Below are 24398 nucleotides of genomic sequence, written 5' to 3'. Positions count from 1 at the left end.
GTTTTACTAATTTTAGAATATTTTTTATTAATTTATTTTCAAATTAAGTATACAAATATAATTTAAAGTAAAAAAAAAATTAATAATGTTAAAACACATGGAACTTTTGATCAATTAAAACCAAAATTTTAATTGAAGTTTGTTGAAATTTCTTTTTTTATACATAATAAAATCTTGTATCAAGTTATTTTTATAGTCAAATATTTTTTTCCTTGTTTTTATATTTTTTTAACTTATGAGCTTTTGTTTTGCCTTTATTTTTAAACATATATTTATAAGTTTATACATTAAATATAATAAATAACCCTAAAAATTCTAATTTTAGTTGTAAGTTATCGTAACATTATATTTACTTTTTTCTTAAAAAACGTTAAAAGAATTTACTTTAAAATCTTTAAAAAAGATAGGAACTTGAAAATAAAAAAATGAGGAACTTGGGACAGTGAGGCTAATTTTAAATTTAGTAAATATTAAATGTGGGGCGAATATTTAAAAAAAAAAAACTTATCTTTTTAAGTTGCATTTTAATTATATCTCACAAGAACGTACACAAATAATAAAAATATGTTAACTTGTTTATATATTTTTTTTTGCATAACTTTAGTTCATGTTTGTCTTTTTTATGTTAAATAAGCGTATAAAAATATTTTAAGTAACCTTTAGTGCAAAATTTGTTGAGCTTTTTTTAAGTTTTTGTAAAGTGATTTGTTTTACTGTCAAAACCTACTTTCGATTTAGTTTTAGCACATGGCGCCCTACATACATTTTTAGTAGATTTCCAGTGTACATCAATCGACATTTTAAACCATTAGATTTTTGTTTATTTATTAAATCCAGTAGCATGCGCTGTTGATGGCTACTAAATAACTAATGAGCAATAATTCCATTATTCTGCCAAAAATGCCGATAATTAGTGGAAAAACATTTAATAAAAAATATTTGCTAGGGTATTTTTCTTTTGTCATGTATCTGTCATTTTAAGTTTAAACTTTTTTAAATATAATTGTTTATTTTGTGTTATTATTTACAGGTTCGATCTCACACTTTATAAACAAAGTATCATCTTTTATATATCCTCCAGCAATCATAGATTCGTGAGATACAAAACTTGGATTTCCGATACCAAGGTTCTCTCTTGAGGTTGGTTGATTAAAAACTGCTCTTACATTTGGTAAAGAGCGATTGGGACTAAGTTGATGAACTTTATGCTTTCTATGAACGCTTTGATCAAGTAAGTAAAATGTAATCTTATGATTAAAAGGCCAATCCAGTAAGTTATCATAATCTCCTTTCATTATAATTAGGTATAAGGATATGTGCGTACCCTTTCCTCGATCTCTACCGTTTAAATAAACTTTAATTCTCAACTTATAACCATACTGGGCTGTATAAAAAGGGTGACTGTATACAGCTTTATCTTCTTCAGAAATCTTTGCTGTTTCAAATTGAACACGAAAGTTTGGCACAGCCCAGACAAAAATGCCATTAGTGCATACAAAACGGCATTCGTGTATTAGAAGTTTTGTCATCGCCAATGATAAGTGGTCATTTACCGCTGATGTGACGTGATTTTCCAAAACATCTTTTTTACCCTTATTCAAAAAAATAAATAGAAAAAAATAAATAAAAATAAATAATAGAAAAAAATATAAACTATAAGAATAAATAAAAAAATATGTAAAAAAAACATGCAAACAACTTTTTTAAATCGGCTTACATTTTAGGTCCTTCCCTTTATTTTTAACTTTTTTTTATTTTTTATTAATGTTTATTTCGCCTTCTGCAATAAATACATTTTTCATATATATACAAAAAAAATAAGTAATGGCTGGAGCAAGAAGAAGACATAATTCTGTCTCATCACCGAGCCCCATTTTTATAAAATTGCGGTTTATAAATATCATATGACATTGGCGTAAATATACAAAGTAGTAATTAGTAATTGCTAAAATACTTACATTATCTGCAGTTGTAAAATAAAAAGAAGGCAGTTGCAAAAAAGCGATTATATATTTATGATAAAAAAAAAATGAAAAAAAAAAATGAAAAAAAGAGATAGAGGAAAGCGGGGCAAGATGGCGAATGGGGTTAGATGACTTTTCATATAGCAACTCAACAAAAAGACTTAAAAATAGGTGAAAACGAAACTATAATTACACTTTGTATTTTAAAACGTCAAATGGTTTTTTTAAATTCTAATAATGCGATTTTATACGCATAAGTTTACGTTTTTCGCTTCAAAAAAAAATACTTTGCTTTCGGTTATTCATAACGAATGGTGTCCATTGAGTGTAACTTTTTTAAAAATTTTTTGACGCGTGTTTATTTTATGTTTCTTTAGTTAGATTAGTTGGTAATTTTTAAATTTTTATATTTATGATATATTTATGAACTTTTTATTTTAATTTTTATTTTAATTTTCATTTCAAGTTTTTTACTTTTAAACTAATAATTCATGCAGGCAATGAATCATTATGATAAAATGAACATACTGACAAAGCTGCTTCATGACTGATAGTTTTGCAATAACTTAGGGTTTTCAAAACGTTCGCCATTTTGCCCCGTTTTCCCCTATATACATACATTTATATTGAGAAAGTAATATCATTAACAAACTTTGTTATGGTGGATTGTGATAATAACATTCTTTTAAAATGATTTTTTTTTTTAAGCTTGATTTTTTAGTAGAGCTATACTTTATATTAAAAAAACATTTAAAATCTAGCAATGCAAGATCCATAAATAAGAACAACCGTTTAGATTCTTTTTTAAATCGATCAAGAGTGGTTTTCTTTTGAAATCTGAAAATAAGTTCCATAACCATGGTCCTTATTTTTATTACAAGTATATAACTTAAAAAAAAGTTATCAATGAAATTCAATGAAATAATAAAATCACTGTTTTAAGTGACTATTTTGATGACGCAAAAATATACTCAGTGATGTAACTGCACATTTTGAATTTTGAAATTTTTGAATTTTGATGTTTTCATGATTCATCTAATTTTCAGCTTTTAAGTTCTTCTACTGACTTTTTTTTTATCTAGTAACTCCAAGCTGAATTACTAATCTAGAGCTTTGCTGGGAGTACACTTGTGTTAAGAAAAATGTTAATAATGATAAATTAATTATAAAAATTAAGGTACTTATTTATTAAAAAACTAGTTATTTGTTTAAGATAAAACTTTTTTTTTCTCGATTGCTATCACTTTGAGTTTCATTATTCTTGTCTTTAGTTCTAAATAAATGTTAACCCTATGCACATGGTTAACATTTAAGCTGCATAGAAAGCATGCTTTCTATGCAGCTATTTTTATTATTTAGTATACTTACAGAAAACTCGCATCCTATTTCTGAAAATGGGCATAGTGCAATAGAAAATGGACATTCTTCTAAATGTGACGCCATCTAAATAAAAATATAAACTTTTTCTAAATGGATAAAAATTGTTGTTTTTAAAGTAATTGCGGGTTTTTGACAATGTTCAAAGTTGTTAAAGATATTTCTGAGTGTTTTTAACAACTTTATACGTCAACATTAAAATTTTAAAAACAGTAAAAAGAATGCAGAAAGAAAAAAAATATAATATTGAAATTATTTTTGTACTAAAAATTACATTTCACTTGTCCAAATCCAAAACCTTAGTTAATGTATGATGTATAAAACCTAATACCTTTTCACGTGGTATGTCTTTTTTTTCACACTTGTTTACGCATTCCATAGGAAATTTTTTGCAATGTTTTAAATGGCTCTAAAAAAATTTTATAAATATCAAGCAAGTTAAAGATATCTGTGATGGCACAAATATCCTCTTTATTATGCGAGTATGCAAAGATATATTTATATTATACAAATATGCTTGATTGTTTAAATAAAATACTTTGACATCTTTGTGTATGTATTTTTCTGAACAAAACTGACAAAAAACCGATCGAAATTTGCATCTTTGCTCTAAATGCTGTGAAAGTGTTGCTCTCGGAAACAAATCTTGGCATAGCTCGTTTGGGCATACTATATTTTCGTAGGGACAACTCTTGACATGTTCCTAATTAAATAAATATAATCAGGTCAAAATAAAATTACTATAACTTAATTAACAAAAAAGCAAAAAATAAAAAAAATTTTGTTTACCCTCAGTAAAAAGAGTAAAACCGGGTCAAACCGCTCACTTATCAATAAAATTAAATAACTTTTTTTTTTCTTTTTTTTTTATTAGATAGATAATAAAAAACTACATAAGATAATATAAATATATGTTAAAAATATATAATAATAAAATTATTGAAAATATTAAACGTAAAAAAAAAAATTGTATGGTTTTAGGCGACATTCTGATAAAACCGCACACTTGGGAAAACATTCAATTTTTTAGATTTTAACTTTTTATTCTTTTTTTAACTCAGCATATTTAAGAAACTATATTAAAGCTTTTACTTTTTTTGCAACAAAAAAATTTAGTTCCAACTGCATATTTCTTTGGTGAACATGTTTCTTTGCACAACCGTTCACGACACATCGAATTCTTACATTGCAATATTTCTGAGTATAACTGTACTCTACACTTTTTACATTTTGCAACTTTTAATCGTTTGGCTGCTGGTACATGTTCTTCATTATTGTTTTGCTGAGGTTGCTCAGCATTGTCATGCTCAGGCATTTGAGTACTTGGCATAGAGAGTCTACGCTTTACGTTAAGTTTAGCAACTTTCACGGTTTCCTTTGTTACTTTATCTTTATGTTTGAGTATCTCGATCACATTTTCTTCGGTAATACATTTTCTCCCAAGTTTTGACATGTTGCACTGCTTTAATTTCTTAACATGCGATTGATTTCTGGCTTGAAAAAACTGCTTCAACTCTATCTCAATACTATTTTTGCAACGCTCAACACATGCTTGATACCTATCAAAACTTAAAGCTGGCGTAGTTAAGAAAGATGGCAATCGGTGTGTAGTTGGAGTAGGTGCTGTGGTGACTGTTGAAGAAGATGAAGCTGTGTCTGAGCAAGATGATGTAGGTGCTGCGGAGGCTGCTAAATTTGATGAAGGTGGATTAAACGTTTGTATGATTGCTAATGCGTTATGATTTATGTTGTTTTTATTAAATGGAAATTAGCCAGTGTACTGGAAACCAGCGATCGCATCAAGCGTGTAGAACATTTACCACTCTCGCTTGCCCAGTCAGGACGAAAGTTTCTTATAGCTTTGTATATCACAAATGATGGTGCAAAATGCTCATCACCGTTGCAGCAATTGGTTACAGTATAATGAATTTTTTCATTGTTGCTAGTTAGTTTAAATGCACGTCTCGTCCCAATTCGATACACTAAGGTTGCTTTGCCTTGATCACCCGAAATACCTGTTTCATCACAATTCCAAAAATGCGACCTAGAAATTATACCAGTCTATTGATATTGCTTGGCGACGCATTCAAAATAACAATCAATTATTTTTGGCGTACAATAGGCGGCTCTTTAAGATGCTAAGTTATCCGCTTTTCTTGTTGAAATTTCTTTTGAACATCTCTTTATAAAGGCATAAAACCAGTCTTTACCAGGCTTGCCATTTTTGAATAAGTGGAACTGGTCTTTGTGTTTAAGGTAGCCACATACAATTTCAATAATTTCATTTCGGGTTAAACCATAACCCCAGTCACCACGTAATTGGAACGCATGCACCATCAAACTTTCTGTTTCATTTGAGAGTACCGTTGTTGTACCTGAGCCATGGAAGCCTTTGTTGTTGTTATTTTAGCGATCTTTGAGCGTTAAAACTGGAACGCCATGTTTGAAATGAGCTTTTCTCAGTGATGTTTTATTTTCTTTCATATAAGTTAATGCGGCTAGTATATCGTCTTCCTTGTATGCTTTTATTTTTTTAGTTGACATATCAAAGTGAGTGAGTTAAATTGAATTGAGTGAGTGATGATTATATTGAGAAAGAATATAATAATTGGTTTTTAATGAGTAAGAGATGTTTACATTAACAAATAACATTATAGTTTATTTTTAATTAAACATTTTTAATTAAACATTATAGTAAACTTTTAATTAACACTAAGTTAATTAAGTAAAGATAGGCCATATTCGTTTAGTTTTTATTTGATAATTTCGATCAGTGTACGGAATAATATGGTGTGCGGTTTGACCCGGTTTTATTCTATACTTTGTTAGATAACTGATAAAAATAACATTTTTAAAACGAAAGCAAATCTTTTAAAGATATTTATCGACTTATTTTTACAAAAAATTATTTTTGAAAAGTGTCAATCTCTTATTTTATGGAAATTAAGTTCTAAGACATAGCTAAGACATAGTCATTTACAATTTAGAAACATTTATTTCGTCATTTATAAACATTTTATAACGATCTTGTTGTACAATTTTAATCAATAAAATTTAAATAAAAAATAAAAAAAATTAATAACGACAGGAGCAAGTAGAAGACAGAAGTCTTGTCATCAAGCCCCTATAGTAAGCGTAAAATATTTTTTACAAAGTTCTCATTATATAAATTTACAAATACTCGTTATATAAAACAAGTTAAAACATAATTACAACAAAAATACGACAAACTGCAAAAATTAAATAAATACATACAGTAAGAAATAATACAAGATTTTTTTTTCCATATAAAAATACAAAAGTATGTTTGTGTCTGTTAATTCAAGTAAATACTGTTTAACTATATTTTTAAAACAATTTATTGAAGTTGTACTTTTCATATTTTCATTAAGAACTATGTTCCACAGACGAGGCCCTCTATATGAAATTGAGTAATCAGATGTTTTAAGAGTTGACTTAGGTAAATTAAAATTATAGATAGAGCACCTCGTTAAGTATTTATGATTTATTTTTAGAAATCAGTTTATTAAAAAATTCAGTATTAAATCAGTATTAAATAATTTTGGAAGCATGTCATTTTGATATTTAAACATGAATAACAAGTTTTGGAACACGTTTAACTCATATACATTAAGAGCTTTTATTTCCCAGAGTAACGGCTTGGAGTGGGCGTATTTATGCAAATTACATATAATTCTACTGGCTTGTTTTTGCTTAATATATATATTTTTTAATCCTGAACGGCAAGTATTTGCCCAAGTAATATTACAATAGCTTATGTAGCTATGGATAAAAGAGTAATTTAAATTATTAAACATCTTTACTTAGTAGGTGTTTTGTTTTATGCATAGTTCCTATAGTTTTAGAGATTTTGTTTTCAATTAGCGTAATATGATATTTCCAATTGAGATGTTCATCAAATATTATTCCTAAAATTTTAAGTGATGAAACTCTGTTTACTATATTGTTATTAATTATTAGCTGAGGAAGTTGCAGAGGCAAGTCATCGGATTTAGATTGATGATGAAATAAAATGTACTTAGTTTTACTGATATTCAAAGAGAGTTTGTTTGATTTAAACAAGTCATTTAGGTTTTCCAGCTCACGATTTACTGTAAAGAAAATTGTTTTTATATTGGAATGGGTATAAAAAAGATTAATGTCATCAGTAAAAAAAACAAAATTAACCATGTTTGAAGATAGGTAAATATCATTTACGTAAACCAGAAATAGTAAGGGTCCAAGAATAGTGCCTTAAGGAATTCCGCAGCTTATTGTTTTTAACTTTGTACACGTTGAATCATAAGACATTCCTTGTTTTCTATTTTTAAGGTAACTTTGAAGCCATTTTAAGTTGCTAGTTATTACTCCATATGTTTCTAGTTTGTACAAGAGAATTTTATGACCAACAGTGTAAAAGGCTTTGGACAAGTCAATGAACAAGCCGTGAGTATAACTTTTTTTAGCAAACCCATCCAGAATTTGACTGGCTAAACCAGTTGCTGCATGATGTGTTGAATGCCCTTTTCGGAAACCAAACTGTTTGCTGTATAAGATATTATGTTTTTCAAGATAACTATACAGTCTGTTATACATAATACGCTCAACCAACTTTGAAAAACAAGAAAGGATTGATATAGGTCTGTAGTTAGATGGTATAGAATCGTCGCAATTTTTTTATACAGGGACTACTCTTGCTATTTTTAATTGACAAGGAAAAATACCCGTTGTTATTGAAAGGTTGAAGATAAAAGAAAGAGGTAATTTAATAACATCAAAAACAGCTTTAAAAACATTAACATTAATATCATCAAACCCGGCACTTTTATTTATTTTAAGCGCATTAAAGGATGCCTGAAGTTCATTTAGAGACAGTTCCGACTCATCTATTACATAGTGTATTTTTTTTAAATAGGATTGGAATGTTTTATTTCCAGGAGTTATATCTGCTGCTAATTTTTTTGCCTATGTTTATAAAATATTTGTTGAAGTTTTCAGCTATTTCTTAACAAATGTTTGTTTGTTCAAGGTTAGCTTTAATTTATTTGGAATAGTGGTGTTTTTTTGTTTTTTCCCTGTAACTTCTTTAATTACTTCCCATATCTTTTTACTATTTCCAATTGAATGTTCTAAGAGGTTAGAATAATAATTTTTATTAATTTGCTTTTTTATCCTTTCAAAACAATTTTTATACTTTTTGTATTTAATTTCATTGTTATAAGTTTTATTTTTTTTTTAATTCTCATACAACCTTTGTTTTTTTCTGGATGATTTTTTAAGGCCATTTGTCATTCACGGATTATTAAAGTTTTTGGAATTAGTTGTTTTTTTAATTTTTGGAAAAGATCTTTCGTATTGTTTAGAAAACAACCGAAAAAATAAGTTGTATGCATCATTAGCATCATTGCACTCAGTTAAAAGATTCCAATCAATTTCTGTTAATAATTCTCGAAATTTTATAATAGATTGGTAGTTTATTTGTCTTAGATATGTTGCGAATAAAATTTTAGATTCAGGAATTAAAGAGTAATTTATATAAAAATTGGAAAATGATCGCTGATATCAGTTTATATAGTCATTTCAGATAAGACATAGCCATTTCAGATTATAATATATATTTACAAAAATGAATATAACTTCAAACATTTTTTCGAAACATTTTTGAAATTTTTGACAAATAATCTTGGGACAAATACTACAGGTGACAACCATGACAAGTGTCAACCATGACAGGTGTCAACCATGATAGGTGTCAATCATGACAATTGTCAACCATGACAGGTGTCAACCATGACAGGTGTCAACCATGACAGGTGTCAACCATGACAGGTATCATCCATGACAGGTGTCAATCATGACAATTGTCAACCATGACAGGTGTCAACCATGACAGGTGTCAATCATGATAGGTGTCAACCAACTCCAAAAAATCAAATTTTTTTACAACGACTCAAGACGGGCCTTGTGGAATCAAATGATAAATTTTAGTACAAAAAACCATTGTAAAAAGGTTTTCTTTTATAATAGTTTTTTGTAAAAGGATGTCTTCGTTTAAACGGCGAAAAAATTTTCAATTGAGAAATTTTTAAAGAAATTGAAATAATGCAACTTTGTTTTGCCGTTTACTTATATCATTTAGCTTGCAGTCTTTACTAGAAAGATATATTTATTGTTATCAAAAAAATTTTAAATTTAATTAACAACTTTAGCGTATAACGAAAGCTCAATTTGCATGAAAGCTTTGGTTTATATGTATTTATTCCTGTGGCGAAATAAACCATGCTTTTCAAAAAATAGTGCTTTTGAAAAACAGTGCTTTTCAAAAAAAGTGCTTTTCAAAAAACCGTTCAAAATTAGTGCTTTTCAAAAACAATGCTTTTCAAAAAACAGCTTTTTTTTGAAACAAAAATAAATTTTCGATTAAAAACAAAATTAGTTTTGTACCGTTTGATTTGTTGGATTTGATTTGATTTAAATTTATTAGAACCGTAATTAATGTTCTAAAGAAAATGCCAGTTCAAAAAATAAATAGAACTCTGACAACATGCTCCACAAAAATAAATTAAATACACTAAAAAGGTTACAAAGTTAAGAAATAAAGTACACCTATGACAAAAACAAAAACTGTTACACGAAATACAGTTAGCAGAAACAGTATTTGTCAAAATTGACGGAGTTAAATTTTATTTTAAGCACTTGACATTATTGGCATTTACGAAATCAAACGGCCAGTTGTTACAAATATTACCAACTCTGTGAGAGAAAGAATATTCGCAAACATTAAGTTAACACTTTAGTTTGCGTAAGTTTATGACCTCGAGTATAAATATAATTGTTAACTAAGAAGAAATTCGATACTTAAAGACAAACTAAGTTGTTTAGAACTTTCTGTGAGAGAAAGAATATTCGCAAACATTAAGTTAACACTTTAGTTTGCGTAAGTTTATGACCTCGAGTATAAATATAATTGTTAACTAAAAAGAAATTCGATACTTAAAGACAAACTAAGTTGTTTAGAACTTTGTAACATGAAATTATGTTTTGCTTTAAACAACTAATTTTGAGTAGTTCCAAAGCGAATAATGAAAGTCTGTTAAAATATAAAAGTTGGAACTTAAATTGGAACGTAAGTTGAAACTTAAGTTGGAACTTAAGTTGGAATTTAAGTTGGAACTTAAGTTGGAACTTAAGTTGGAACTTAAGTTGGAACTTAAGTTGGAACTTAAGTTGGAACTTAAGTTGGAACTTAAGTTGGAACTTAAGTTGGAACTTAAGTTGGAACTTAAGTTGGAACTTAAGTTGGAACTTAAGTTGGAACTTAAGTTGGAACTTAAGTTAGAACTTAAGTTGGAACTTTTGTTGGCTAGTTTCTCAGTAAAATGTCTTTTTCAACTGCATTTATTAATTTAGTGCAACGTGGTTACCAGACCGAAGTGCAATATTCTAAAATTGGTCTTATTTAAGTAGTAAATGTTTTTACGAGAACACAATAGTATTCGTAATTAACATATTAAGTTAAAATGCCGCATCGTTTAAAAATAAATGATTAAGATAGTTAAACCAACTTTACTGATACGGTGTGTTTAAACTGTATTTTTGAAAAAAATAATTTTGTTGCCTTGCTCATACAGTCTGACGCCTATACCTCATTTTACCATATTACTGCAGGCAAGTTTAATGGATTTAAATGGGAGTGGATTTTGCACGGTAAAAAGGGTTAGCTCAAATCATTTACAAAGTGAAGGCCAATTTATTTGTAGTATATTCTTAAACGGAAAATTGAATGAGAGAGCATGCAAAAGCATGCTGCTAAATTGGCTGAGGATTTGGGTTGGGGCAGCGGTGTGGTTAGAAGAGGTTTTCCACACTTTATTCTTGGATTTAACCCGTTAAAAAATTTTCGCGTTTCGCATTTCCACGTTTTACCCGCCTTTTGGTTTTTTTTGTTTCTTATATAACATTTTACTGGATTGAAAAAATTATTCTAACTCTAACTTTCCTTATTTTAGCTAACCGGCTACCCAATGTTTAAAAACTACCAGCTACCCAATCTTTAAAATTAACGAGCAAACTTTATTGTAAACATCTTAAAACGTTTATAATTTAGTAATTTTTTTTTTTTTTTGTTTGCATATAAAAAATTGATAGAAAAGGAAATAAATTTCATATTAATAAAAACTCTGGTACCACAATCTTCAGAATAAAAAAAGTATTTAATTATAAAAAATATTATTGATTAACCATATTCGAAAGGTTTCTAATTAGTTTTGTTTTTAAAATTTGAAAAAGTTCCAGACAAAAATTTTTTTTACACAATGTCTTGATTGATATAATAAAAAAAAATCTAATAAATTTAAAGTTTTTAATTATGTTGACTCTTAATTGCTGCAACAAAATCATTATTAATTTAAAAAAGTATTTTAATTAAACTATTTTTTATGCAGGATTTATTTTATTTAGTTTTTAACCTAATATTAAGCTGCTCTAAGAAGACCTAATGGATTTATTGTAGATTACCACAGAGGATCACTTAATAAAAAAGTTTCTACTGTCTTCCTCACCGATGTTGTTATAATATCTGAGTAGACATCAAACATTTTTTTCTTTCTTTCTTTCCTTTCTTTGTTTAACATAAAATAAGTTTTACAATATAATTTCACAATGATAGCAAATAAAGGCAGGTTTGGGCCTAAAGTAAAAAAAAGCAACTTTAAATCTTTTCATAGAGCCGTTTTATAAAAACTTAAATGATATATCGTAGCGTTGGTTCGACGAAGTTCTATATGACATTTTTTCAAAACTTGAGGTTATAAATTTATTAAACTATTTGTACGATGATAAATAAAATAAAACAAACTTTACTGAGAATTTTCTGTAAACTAGCATAAACCATACCTGCTCGTTTTGTCAACTAATATTTAGTTTGACGAGGTTCCAACTAACCGTTTAGTAATCCAAACTTCAGCCTGTCCAGTTTCTTTTTCAATTAGTTATTATGATAGAGAATTTTATGCTCATCAAAGTTCGCAAATACTCGCTATTTTTTAAAATCATATTTAGAGAAAAGAACCAATGTGTGTTTAGTTTAACAGCACATTAATCAATAACTAAACAACAATACTGAGAATTGAGAGAGTGAATCAATAGCCTTTTGCAAGATGTTAGATGTTGCAGCAGACTAAAATAAAGTAAACAACCTAGTCATTGGAACAGTTAGTTCTTTTTTATGACGTCGCTGGATTGAAATTAACTGAAGTATAACACAGTACATTTTAAATCTAGCCATGGTTGAAATGAACCTATGACCTGGGCTAATGTCAAATGTAGTCAAATAACCTAACTGAAAAACTTCAGGCACTTGACTATCAACTTTTAGAGTTTTGAATGTTAAACTAAAGATTTAAATTTCCACAAATTAACTTCCAGACCTAAAAAAAAAAGAAAATTTCCTTTTATGCCTCTCTAAGACATAGATTACTAACCAGTGGTTCTTCACCTATAAAATGACGGTTGCATTAAAAAGCTTTTAAGCCTTGCCCAAAATGTAATTGTTTTAAAACGTAATATAACGAAAGATTCTTGTTTGATAATATATGTTATATTGTTAGATATATATTATATTGTTAGTTATACGTTATATAGTTAGAATATATGTTAAATATTATATATATATATATATATATATATATATATATATATATATATTTACATATATATTATGCAGCGATTGCTTGAAGCATGTTGTGTAACTTTTTTAAACCAATTTAAAATGCAAGTTTTAATCAATATTCAATAATAATTAGCAATAATATCCTATTAGCTAGAAGTGACAACTCATAAATTTTGTTATATCGTATTAGTTTAAATTTAAATTAAATTTAAATTTGATTTATCTTCTTTATTGTTAAATTTGATTTTTTTTTTTATTGCAAACAAAAAAACGTTTAGTAAAGTTTGAAGTTGCCAAGTTTTCTTTTCATTGCATAGGAGACAACCTACCAGTTTTTTATAAATTTATTTATGCTATATTGATATATAATGAATTACCAGTTTTAAACATAAAATTAAATAATAAAGGTTCTCTTTAAGTTTTTTTAAACAAAGATAACTTATATCATAGTTTAATTATATTTACTTAATAATTTTCTATGATAAGAAAACAATTTAAACCATACAATATTTTAACTAATTGCACTAACAATGTGAACTATCCTCATTTCATTTAAAATAAAGGCAAAAAATAAAGGTTATGTCTAAAGGCTAATAAAGTTTAATTTAAACTGGTCGCGCCTTTTACTTTATCCATACCAATTTTTTTTATCATATAATAAAACAAATTAAAAAGTTAAAACCTACTTCAATAAATCCCAGTTCTCCTGTCCATTCGCAATTTCTTGAAAAGTTATGACATTTTACGATCAATGATAGGATTGCTCTCTTTACCGCTTTATCAAGAAACATCTTATAAATAAATATATGTATATATATATAAATATATATATACATGTATATATATAGAAATATAAATATATATATATATATATATATATATATATATATATATATATATATATATATATATATATATATATATATATAATATATATATATATATATATATATATATATATATATATATATATATATATATATATATATATATATATTATATATATATATATGTATAAATTAGTAAAAACACTTATCTAATTTTTGATTACTTCAACGCTGTGTTTCACCATCAGTAGGTTCATCAGTAGATTCTTCCTGATGAACCTACTGATGGTGAAACACAGTGTTGAAGTAATCAAAAATTAGATAAGTCTTTTCACTAATTTATTATTGCTCTGTTCTTTTAGAACATTGAGCACTCTGTTTGTAGAACTCGCAAGTGTAGCACTTGCGAGTTCTAACGTATATCTGTTTTAAATTTTTTTTTAATAAAAACGAACTTTTGCATAATCTCTATTTTATCTATTTATTTTATTAAGGGCTAAATATCCAGACTATATAATATTTATATCTTAACTGTATATTCATAGGATTCATTTTAGACACAAATTGTATGCCTATTGGCACAAAATTAAAGTCACATGAATAAATGATTCATGCTTATTATTTATGCTGTTTATTATTTTTTTCTAAAAGTTTTAACAAAAAGAATGCATTTGAATTTGAATTAATATTATAATAGTATTTATTTATAATTATACGTTACTATATTAAAACCAGAATTCATACTCCCATTTTTTCTTCAATTTTAAGTTAGTGCATAAAAGAAACATCTCTATATAAACCTTCAATTTATTGTAATTGTGTCTGGTTTTATTTGGTGCATATATAATCTGGTATATATATAGTTGGTTTACCCAACTATACAAACACTGAAAGTTCAAATTTTTACAACAATAACAACAACAAAAAGTAAAAAAAATACTTTTTCTATATTAATAAGCTGCCGGTCTAAAGGACATTTAAGTGTTCCTTTTTGTCTAAAATACAAATGATATCATTTAAATATAAATATACTCACATAAATTTATACAAGAACACACTTATCCCATATAATTTTATTCTTTATACTAATAGTATTTTAGTATGTATGTACATACAAGCATTCATGCAAACATTTATGCTTGCATACATGCATACATGCAAATATAAATGCATACATACATATATATACAAATACATACATACACACACACATGCAAACATAAATACATACATACCTATGTACATATATGCATACATTCATACATACATACATACATACATACATACATACATACATACATACATACATACATACATACATACATACATACATACATACATACATACATACATACATACATACATACATACATACATACATACATACATACATACATACATACATACATACATACATACATACATACATACATACATACATACATACATACATACATACATACATACATACATACATACATACATACATACATACATACATACATACATACATACATACATACATACATACATACATACATACATACATAAATACAAACATACATACAGACATACATACATACATACATACATACATACATACATACATATACATACTTTTTGATTTCGTTGATGCATGAAAGACAAAATCTGTGGCCACATTCCTCGATTTGAACCGGATCTCGAAAAGCGCACTGACATATAGGGCATTCATAATCACTTTGTAGTGGATTTATAAAGACTGCATCATAACCACCAACATCTGGCCTGTGATCAACACTATCCATATCTTTTTACTAAAAGTAAGAATGTAACAGTCAATCCAATAAAAACTAAACTTCTTAAAATAAAAAAATAGTTTTAAGCTACATAAAACTTAAACACCATATTGAGTCAGACTTAGACCAGACAACAAGCGTTAAACAAGAAACATAAAACATTAAGGAAAGAATTGCATTTCTAGCTTGATGATTTCAACTTTTTTTTTTAATTTTTAAAATTTTTGAAAGTTTTGTTTAGCTTTGGTTGATGACATATGAATTTGAAACCATTATTGAAATCGTATTGGATTTTGATTTTTAATTAGATCTTATGCAGTTTTTCAATGATAAGACTTTGAAGGGTTAGAGTTACCATTTTAGTATCAATAAAAAATAAAATATCAAAACTTTTTTTTATTATATAATAGGATACTTAACCAGATATTCCAATAAAAGTCATATACATAAGTGGTTTTTACTGATGAGGAATTAATTTCCAGGGCCACCGAGAGCTGTCACTCTGCCTGGGACAGCAACCCGGGTTGGCGCCATTATTTATCAAAATTTCCCTATATTATAGAGGAAGGACCTTTTTTTTTTTTTCACTCTCAGATTAAAGAACTAAAGGTATGTAATAAACTACCATTGATAAAATTAAGGCAAACTGAGATTTTTAAAGAACGATAAGCTGCAGTAAAAGTTTTTCTGCGTGAAAACTAATGTTAAATAAGAAAGAGTTTAAGTTAATCGCGCTTTTTTATTTTTTTTATTTTTTTGTGTGTTTGTTTCTTTTTTTGTTTGAAACTCCTTTAATATATAAGCTTATGACACTCCAATTATAACTGAAGAATATTTCAGTATTTAATCTGATTTACAATAGAATAATATATTATATATATATGTATATATATATATAGAAAAATATATACTTTTTAGTAATATGTAATAGTATCTTTATATGAATTTAATCCGTATTCTAAACTTTCTCTTTTTGACTTATTATATGTATGCAATCTATAAAGTTTCTCATTTTATTATTTCAGCTTTAGTTAAAAAATTTATCTAGGGGCTTATCAATGAGACATATTAAAACTTATTCTTGCCCTTGCAATCGGTATGTTGTTTGTATTTTACAGAATGTATATATTTATACTGAAAATGAAAGGATATTTAAAATTTTATATTATTCAATGTTAAAAAAGCATTCTGGATTAAAATGATATTTTTTAAAACTACTCTGTTTCCTCGCTTTTGTGGAAAAACGTTCATAAGTATTTTTCTGATCAAATCTTAGACTTTGAGGAACACTTGAAGAGAAAATGAGAAATAACCATTAAAACACTCAGTTACTTGATGACAAAATTTTCTATTTGAGTACTTATAAAAAAAGTATTCACAAAAAACTGGCATTTGTGTTTTTATAATAGCAATTTGTGTATTCATAAACATATATCCTTTTGTATATTACGTATTTATTTTTAAATATGATATACATTGTAATACTTGTTTATTATAAAATTAAGTTAATATATTAATTAGAAGATTCAAAAAAATCAACGGTTATGTTTTTTTTTAATGTTTAGTCTATTTTTACATTATTTTTTATATTATATACTTTTATGTTTATTTGTTGTTGTTTTTTTTTTTCTTATGTTTATTTTTAGTCGAATTTTAAAACTTTTAACAGCATGTTTAAGTAGAATGACACTGATTAGCTTCCGCTGTTTTAAAAGAAGTCATTTAATTCCATGTGTCTAATAAACGGGCGGGGAAGCTTAAAATTTTTTTTGTTTTTTTGACCCTAAAAAAAAAAGCTAATTAAACTCTTAAGAGTACGTTTTTTTGTTAGTTAATTAAAGACTTTCATGCGGAACTTTAATGCGGAACTTTCATTCAGAACTTTCATGCGGAACTTTCATGCGGAACTTTCATGCTGAAATAATTTTTGAATGTTAAACTTATAGTAAGCTTGTTGAAAATATTTTACTACTCCTCTGTTGATATTGAGAAAATCTGCGATGAGAGCTCATGCTGATGAGAGCACATGCTGATATGCAATTTGAATGAGCTCAAGTAAAACCGTTGCTTGATGACGCAAAGTTGTGATGAGAGCAGATGATTTTTTTTAATAGAGTAAATAATTAAGATTTCTGTCAAAATTCAATATGATTAGCTAGTTGAACAAAGATAAAAAAAAGTTGCACCGCAAGTAGTTCCAATACAAGTTTGTTAAGCCAAAATTGTTGTTTTGAATTTGAAACAGACCGTCTAGTCATAAATTTGAAAATAATAAGAAAACCAAAAACATTTTTTTGCTCTGCAAAAAAATTTTTAGTGTGAAGAAGAAATAATAAAGCTAAAAAGATTTGTTACTATGTTATAATTGAACACTGTCATATATCAACATATATTGTATTACATATAACATATGTTAAGTTTGTTTATTTAGACAACTAGTATAATAAATAACAATATATTTTAAATAATGATAATTTTTTATTATTATATATTCGGATTAATTAATCTCGACTAACACAATTTACAGTCTTTAAGTTTTTTATCCAATCACTTTCTTGTTCTTTAACTATTAATGAACTATTGATTATGATTTATTTATTTGTATTATTTTGTGTTAATGATTGATATGCCATGCTAATGATATTTTATGTTTAAGATAGATATATTGATAACTATTAAATTATTGATTTGTGACTTTTAGTTCACACTCGTGTTTAATTAATTTTTAATGATTTTTTGTTGTTGTTGTTGTTGTTGATTCGGATTTCATTGATAAATTATCTAATAATACTTGTTTACTTTTCTTTTGTTTAGCGTTCAAAAATTATAACCATATAAAGTTTAAACCCCTCTCAATTTAAGGCTTACAAATTTGGGGAAGTGGTGGGGTTAGGGAGATAAAACTCAAGGGCTTTTTTCTTCAAAGCCTCCAATCATCGCAATTATTTGCAAAGCATCATTATTTGACATCAGTATAAACATAAAAATGTTTGGAGTTTACTCCATGTCTGGAATCTCAAACGCCAAAAGTGCTGGATTCGTCACTGATGATACTTTGAGTTGTGTCTGTTTATTAAGATCACTTTTTTTGCAATGATTCTCTTGTATTTGAAATTTAAAACAACAAGTTACGTTTATGTTTTTTGCATTTCCATTTTTTATTTTTGTTTAATAAAAGTTTTGAATTGTATTTATTTACAAATGAATTGCTTTATTTTTATTTAGCACACATTTTCACATATTTTTAATTTATCTATTTTTTAGCTTGTTATCCCTAATTACTTTTTTATCCCACAATTGTCATTTTGTCATTTATAATGTGTATAAAAAATCAAATTTTACCAACATCAGGATTTTTAAACTCTTGCGGAATCTCGCAAGAATTTAAAAATCCTGCGCGGATCCATCGAGATTAAAAAGTGTGCGGGAATCTCTGTTTGTACGCTTGAACAGGACCTGGTTATGAAATATTTTCAATAAAAATCTGTTAAAAAAACTGATTTTTAAAGTTGTTGTATATGTATTATTTATAATGTTTGAAATTATCTTTTCTAATATCTTAAATACATTTATAAGATAAAATACTAATTCTATTTAAAAATGGATTTTTACTTAACATAAAACTGAACTTAATTTGGAACTCCCTAAAATTGTAGATTATGAAAACTTCAATTTTTAACCAACAGTTTTTGAATTTTCAAATTTGCATCAAGTTATAGTATTTAAAACATACTGTGATTTGGATCAACTGGTTTTCGAGCTACTTTTTTTTTTTTGTTGACTAAATTTTTGATCGACGTGTTGATCACGTGTTTGACTAATTCTATTCCACAATGTATTTTCAATCCATAAAGAAAGTTCGTTAATTCTTTGGGTACCAGATAAAAGTTTAAACTAACATTATTAATTTTATATTTATATTTATATTTATGCGTTGTAAATTTAAAAGAAAGAGAGTTTAATTTAAAATTTTGGTTTCATTCTGAAACATAGAAATTTAAATTTATTTTTGTATTTTTATAAATACAGGACGGGTCAAATAAATACAGGACGGGCCAAATAAATACAGGACGGGCCAAATAAATACAGGACGGGCCAAATAAATACAGGACGGGCCAAATAAATACAGGACAGGCCAAATAAATACAGGACGGGTCAAATACCAGTAAACCATTTTAAACGGGAATAGCTTTTTCGCTTCGTACTAATTTAATTTTATTCTTTCATAAAAAAAAAAAAATAATAATAAATACTTTTTAGACATATTCTTGCCATGTATACAATTCTAGTATGGAAGGTAGCATGAACTTCCTTATAATTATGGTTTTCTTAATATTAGTTGTTTCAATTATAAAAATGTATTTTTCAACTATTTATTTTTTATTGTTTGGTGTACAAATTGTGCCTGAAACATAGCATATTTAACCAAAATTAAAAATTAAATTTATAATTTCCTTAAAGTTTTTGAACTATTTGCCTAAGTTTTTTTTATTACAATTTTTAAAAAATATATAGTTTATAGATGTCAGATTTCCTTTACAGATTTGCTTCATAGATGTCAAATTCGAACCATTAATTTACTCTCACTCACCTGTTCGTTAAAATTTATAAAATTTATAACTTTTTTTTTCAAACTAATTTTAAACCTATTTTATTGAGAGTGCTAATTTTTATCATATCATATCCGTTCATAAATATTCGAGTGACATTTTGTTAAAAAATGTTATTTTTTATTTGACTATTTTTTGTGTTTATTATTGCACTATTAGATAATTAAAAAATATTTTAATTAAAATGCTTTGTTATAAATTTTGTTAAAATGCTTTATTGTAAAAGATTATAATACTTTTTTTTAAAAAAGGAAGAACATTATTATACAGGACAGTAGTTTTCACTGTTCCACCCCACTATTGCATGCCACCAAATACTAAATATATATAACTACTTTAGGTAAACCCCCTAAAATTTTGGCGGCACACTTTAAGAACTTGGCGGCACACAAAAGTGCCGCTGCACAGGAGTTGAATATCACTGATATAGGATTTTAATATATTAAAAGATCATACTATATAGTATGATTTAGCAGTGTCTAGTATTTTCTTATTGGTTCTTACTTCTATAATAATATTTTGTTAGTTTATACGTTTAATTTTGCAATTATATAGTATTTATATATTTAGGAGTTAGTTAACTTTATTTAGTTATGATTCAATATTATTTGTTTTGTACAATCTTTTCTACAAACAACCTTAATCATAATCTTAACCTTAATCATAATCTTACCTTGTTTTGTCAATAATCCAAACTTGCTTTAAGATATGAACATAATATTTACAGTCTGAGAACCAAAATTTACTCCTTTACGTTTAAATAGAGATATAAAATACTTAGAAAATGCACAATTTCTACGTTCAGTAAAATGAATTGCATGTTATGAGCATGTTTAATATATCGAAGAAAAGAACCTTGCAAATATCAATTTGAATAATCCAATACATGGTTAATTTATTAATATATGTCAATAGCTAAACTTATTAAATATTCAATACTTTTTTATAAATTTTTAAAAACGATTTAATTTAAAACGGAAAATAAACGGAAAAAATTGTTCAGACAAAAGAATTTCCTTGCATAATTATCATAGAATACGTTTTTTTGGAAATATTGAAGTTAGACCCAAATTTTAGAATAAGACCAATTAAATTAAAAATTAAATTGATTCTTTAAGATTTAATCTTTATTTAAATGGAGTTTCACTTTACAATTCTTAATTAACAATGTTATTCCTGATACAATAAAGTAAGATAATATGATTCTTTTTTTTACAAGAATAACGATAGTTATGTTTTCGAAAGAAGGTCCATCGGAACCATCATCGGAACCAAAGCGAACAAATATAATTGGTTATGACATATATTAGAAGTTCGTTATAAATATTAAAATTTCGTTACAAATATTTAAAACTTAAAATTGATAAGTGTAAAGTTTAAATATATTATCAGCAAGAAGCAGTAAATTTTTAGTTTAGTTTTAAAAATGGGGTAAGAAGTAGTAAAATCAAAGTTCGGTAAAATAATATTATTCCACAGAAGTAGTCCCAGTAAATAATTTAAATGCTCTTACAAGCTCATCAAATAATAGCTCGGAAAATAATTCGTTAGAATTTATGTAATCATCAATTGCTACCAGGAAGTCGCCAAAAACAGTTTGGATGTGGGAAATTTTATTTACTGGTTTAGCTCCAATTTTGGTAAAGAATTTATTAAATTCATGAGCAATTGTACTTGGCTCATAAAATCTTATGTTACCAGCTTTAATCTAGGGCAGAGAACTTAGGTATGGTTTATGTCTTCGGGTAACTTCTTTCATAACATCCCATGTTCGTTTTGAGCTATTTTTAACGTTGTCAAGAAGTTTCGAGTAATATTTATTATAATTTTATTAATCACCCTCTGTAAATATGTTTAAAAGGTAAAAATAGAAACTAACAAGTATAGTTTAAAATCAAGCGAGAATAAAAGAAGATAAAAATAAAAAAGGATAATTTAGGAAAGTTATTTTCAAAAGTATTTTACAAAATTGTTGCTTTCATTCCATCATTGAACAGCTTGTACCAAAAGAGTATCTATAGGAGTAACTAATTCTAACTTTCTTCTTAACCACCATTAAGCTTTTCGTATTCAATCTATGAATGTTGCATAATTTCTTTATATCATTTAAAAAAGGTGTGTTTAACTGAACAACAATTAAGCTACGAATTACCATTTAAAAAAAAATTGTTTTAAATTAAATTTGCATTAACATTAAAATTAATGTGCTTTAAACGTATAAGCGATATTTGTTCTTTAAATAATTGTTAAACTTAATTTGTTTAAAATTGTTAAAAGTTTAAATTGTTCTCTGTCATGTTGAGTATTCAAGTTGTCTAGAACAGGGTAAAAAATTATTTGCACTATTCTTTCAAAAAGAATAGTGCAAGTTGATTTTCTTTCTGAGGAAAAAAGAGCTTTGCTGATTTTTTCTGTAGAAAGAGTCAGCAAAGCTATTTCATCTAAAACTAACCATGAAATAAAAAGTAAACCTTTTCTAAACATATAGCAGAGCACTCAATACGTTATTCTAGTCTTTAAATTTTTAATTTCATTAGTCTTCAGGTCTGAATAGTTAGAAAAAATAAGCAATAAGCAATTTTGGAAATTTTTTTAATTGACGAGTTTTGATATTTATGAATAATAATTCTTTATTAAATATAATCACTTTATTAAATATAATCACTTTATTAAATATAATCACATAATAATTCTTTATTAAATATAATCACTTTATTAAATATAATCACAAATATAGTCACTGCAGACACGCAGTAGACGTCATTTACACAGACTTTGCAAAGGCGTTTGACAAAGTACCACATAAACGCCTTCTTCATAAGCTGAGAGCGTACGGTATTCAAGGCGCTCTTCTTGACTGGATTGCAGCTTGGCTAAGCAATCAATGTCAACGAGTGGTTATAAACGGCATTACTTCTAAATGGAAAGCAGTCACTAGTGGAGTGCCTCAAGGCTCGGTCTTGGGCCCATTGCTAATCGTAATCTTTGTAAACGACCTGCCGAACAGTATTACTCATCATATGAAACTGTTTGCCGACGACAGCAGAATAATAGGGATAATTAAAAAGGAGTCAGACAACATCACTCTCCAAGATGACATTGACAGAGCAGTGAAATGGTCACATATTTGGCTCTTGCATTTCAACGTTGAGAAATGCAAAGTAATGCATGTTGGGCGCGGATGTAACAAGTCAACGTACAAATACTCAATGTCACCCGTCGTCCTCTCGAAGAAACCGCAGTCGAAAGAGACATTGGTGTGATGGTCTCGAATGACCTTAACGTTAGACCGTAAATAGAGTCAGCCGCATCAGTAGCAAATAGAGTGCTAGGGCGACTAAAAAAAACATTTCGCAATCGCAGTTTTTATTTATGGCGCACTCTGTATCTCACTTACATTCGCCCCCATCTTGAGTTTGCTGTACAAGCCTGGTCACCGCATTTAAAATCAGGCATTGCCATTCTCAAGCAAGTCCAACATCGAGCAACAAAAACAATATCGACTATTAAACACATAACCTATGAAGATCGACTCCAACGGCTCGGTTTAACAACTCTTGAAGAACGCCGCAAAAGACCAGATCTTATCGAGTAATTCAAAATCACTCGTAAACTCGAGCTTGTTAGTTTTGTCGCCCCGCAAAAAATTTCAAAAATTAAAGATAAGTATATTCTAAGAGGCCATAACCATAAACTAGAACGTCAGATGGTAATAAACTGCGGAGGAGCGGTATAACTTTTTTTCAAATAGAATTGTCGCCCCATGGAATGCGCTTTCGCAAGAAGTAGTGAACGCTCAATCCATCAACGCTTTCAAAAACAACATAAGAAAGTAACTTTATAGATACAATTGCTGCTTTGTCTAGAGCTTCTGGATTTCCATGTTCGTCAGCATAGAGGGGCCTGGTGTAGCACCTCTTCATCAAATTATAAATAGATTATTGTATTTGTATTTGATCACTGAATAATAATAATAATAATAATAATAAAAATAATAATCCCTAATAATACAATCAGTTTTATCGTGCAACAAGTTATTATGTTTTGTGAAGATCAAAAACGAATTAGATATGCAAAAAAGTCTTTAATTTTTAAAAAAGACAAAACCTGAATAAGATTTGTTTAATGTGAAGTTCAAAAAAAAAAAAAATATATAGTTACAAGATTTTACA

The 24398-nt window shown here is 27.1% G+C and overlaps 1 protein-coding gene across 1 annotated transcript; it reads right to left on the bottom strand.

The window, feature by feature from the left end:
• Positions 1-509: 509 nt before the first annotated feature.
• LOC100207212 (TNF receptor-associated factor 5) lies at positions 510-21107 on the bottom strand. The gene is made up of 8 exons (XM_065810056.1): positions 20900-21107; positions 15456-15634; positions 14779-14833; positions 13698-13802; positions 3880-4044; positions 3673-3750; positions 3333-3407; positions 510-1592 (listed from the first exon to the last, which is right to left on the bottom strand). The coding sequence occupies exons 2-8, from the start codon at positions 15623-15625 to the stop codon at positions 1008-1010; spliced, it is 1233 nt and encodes a 410-aa protein (XP_065666128.1). The 5' UTR covers positions 15626-15634; positions 20900-21107; the 3' UTR covers positions 510-1007.
• Positions 21108-24398: the final 3291 nt, after the last annotated feature.

Source organism: Hydra vulgaris, chromosome 11, assembly GCF_038396675.1.
Source record: "Hydra vulgaris chromosome 11, alternate assembly HydraT2T_AEP".
Classification (NCBI taxonomy): Eukaryota; Metazoa; Cnidaria; class Hydrozoa; order Anthoathecata; family Hydridae; genus Hydra; species Hydra vulgaris.
Note: the sequence above shows the minus strand (reverse complement) of the source record. Positions and strands in the feature narration are given on the sequence as shown.

Excerpts from the sequence above, each read along its gene's own strand:
- LOC100207212 (XM_065810056.1), bottom strand. The coding sequence starts at position 15,625 with ATGGATAGTGTTGATCACAGGCCAGATGTTGGTGGTTATGATGCAGTC. Across the intron at positions 3,751-3,879 it reads ACATACACAAAGATGTCAAA|AGCCATTTAAAACATTGCAA; the intron begins GTATTTTATTTA and ends AAATTTTTTTAG. Across the intron at positions 3,408-3,672 it reads AAGACATACCACGTGAAAAG|ATGGCGTCACATTTAGAAGA; the intron begins GTATTAGGTTTT and ends ATTTTTATTTAG.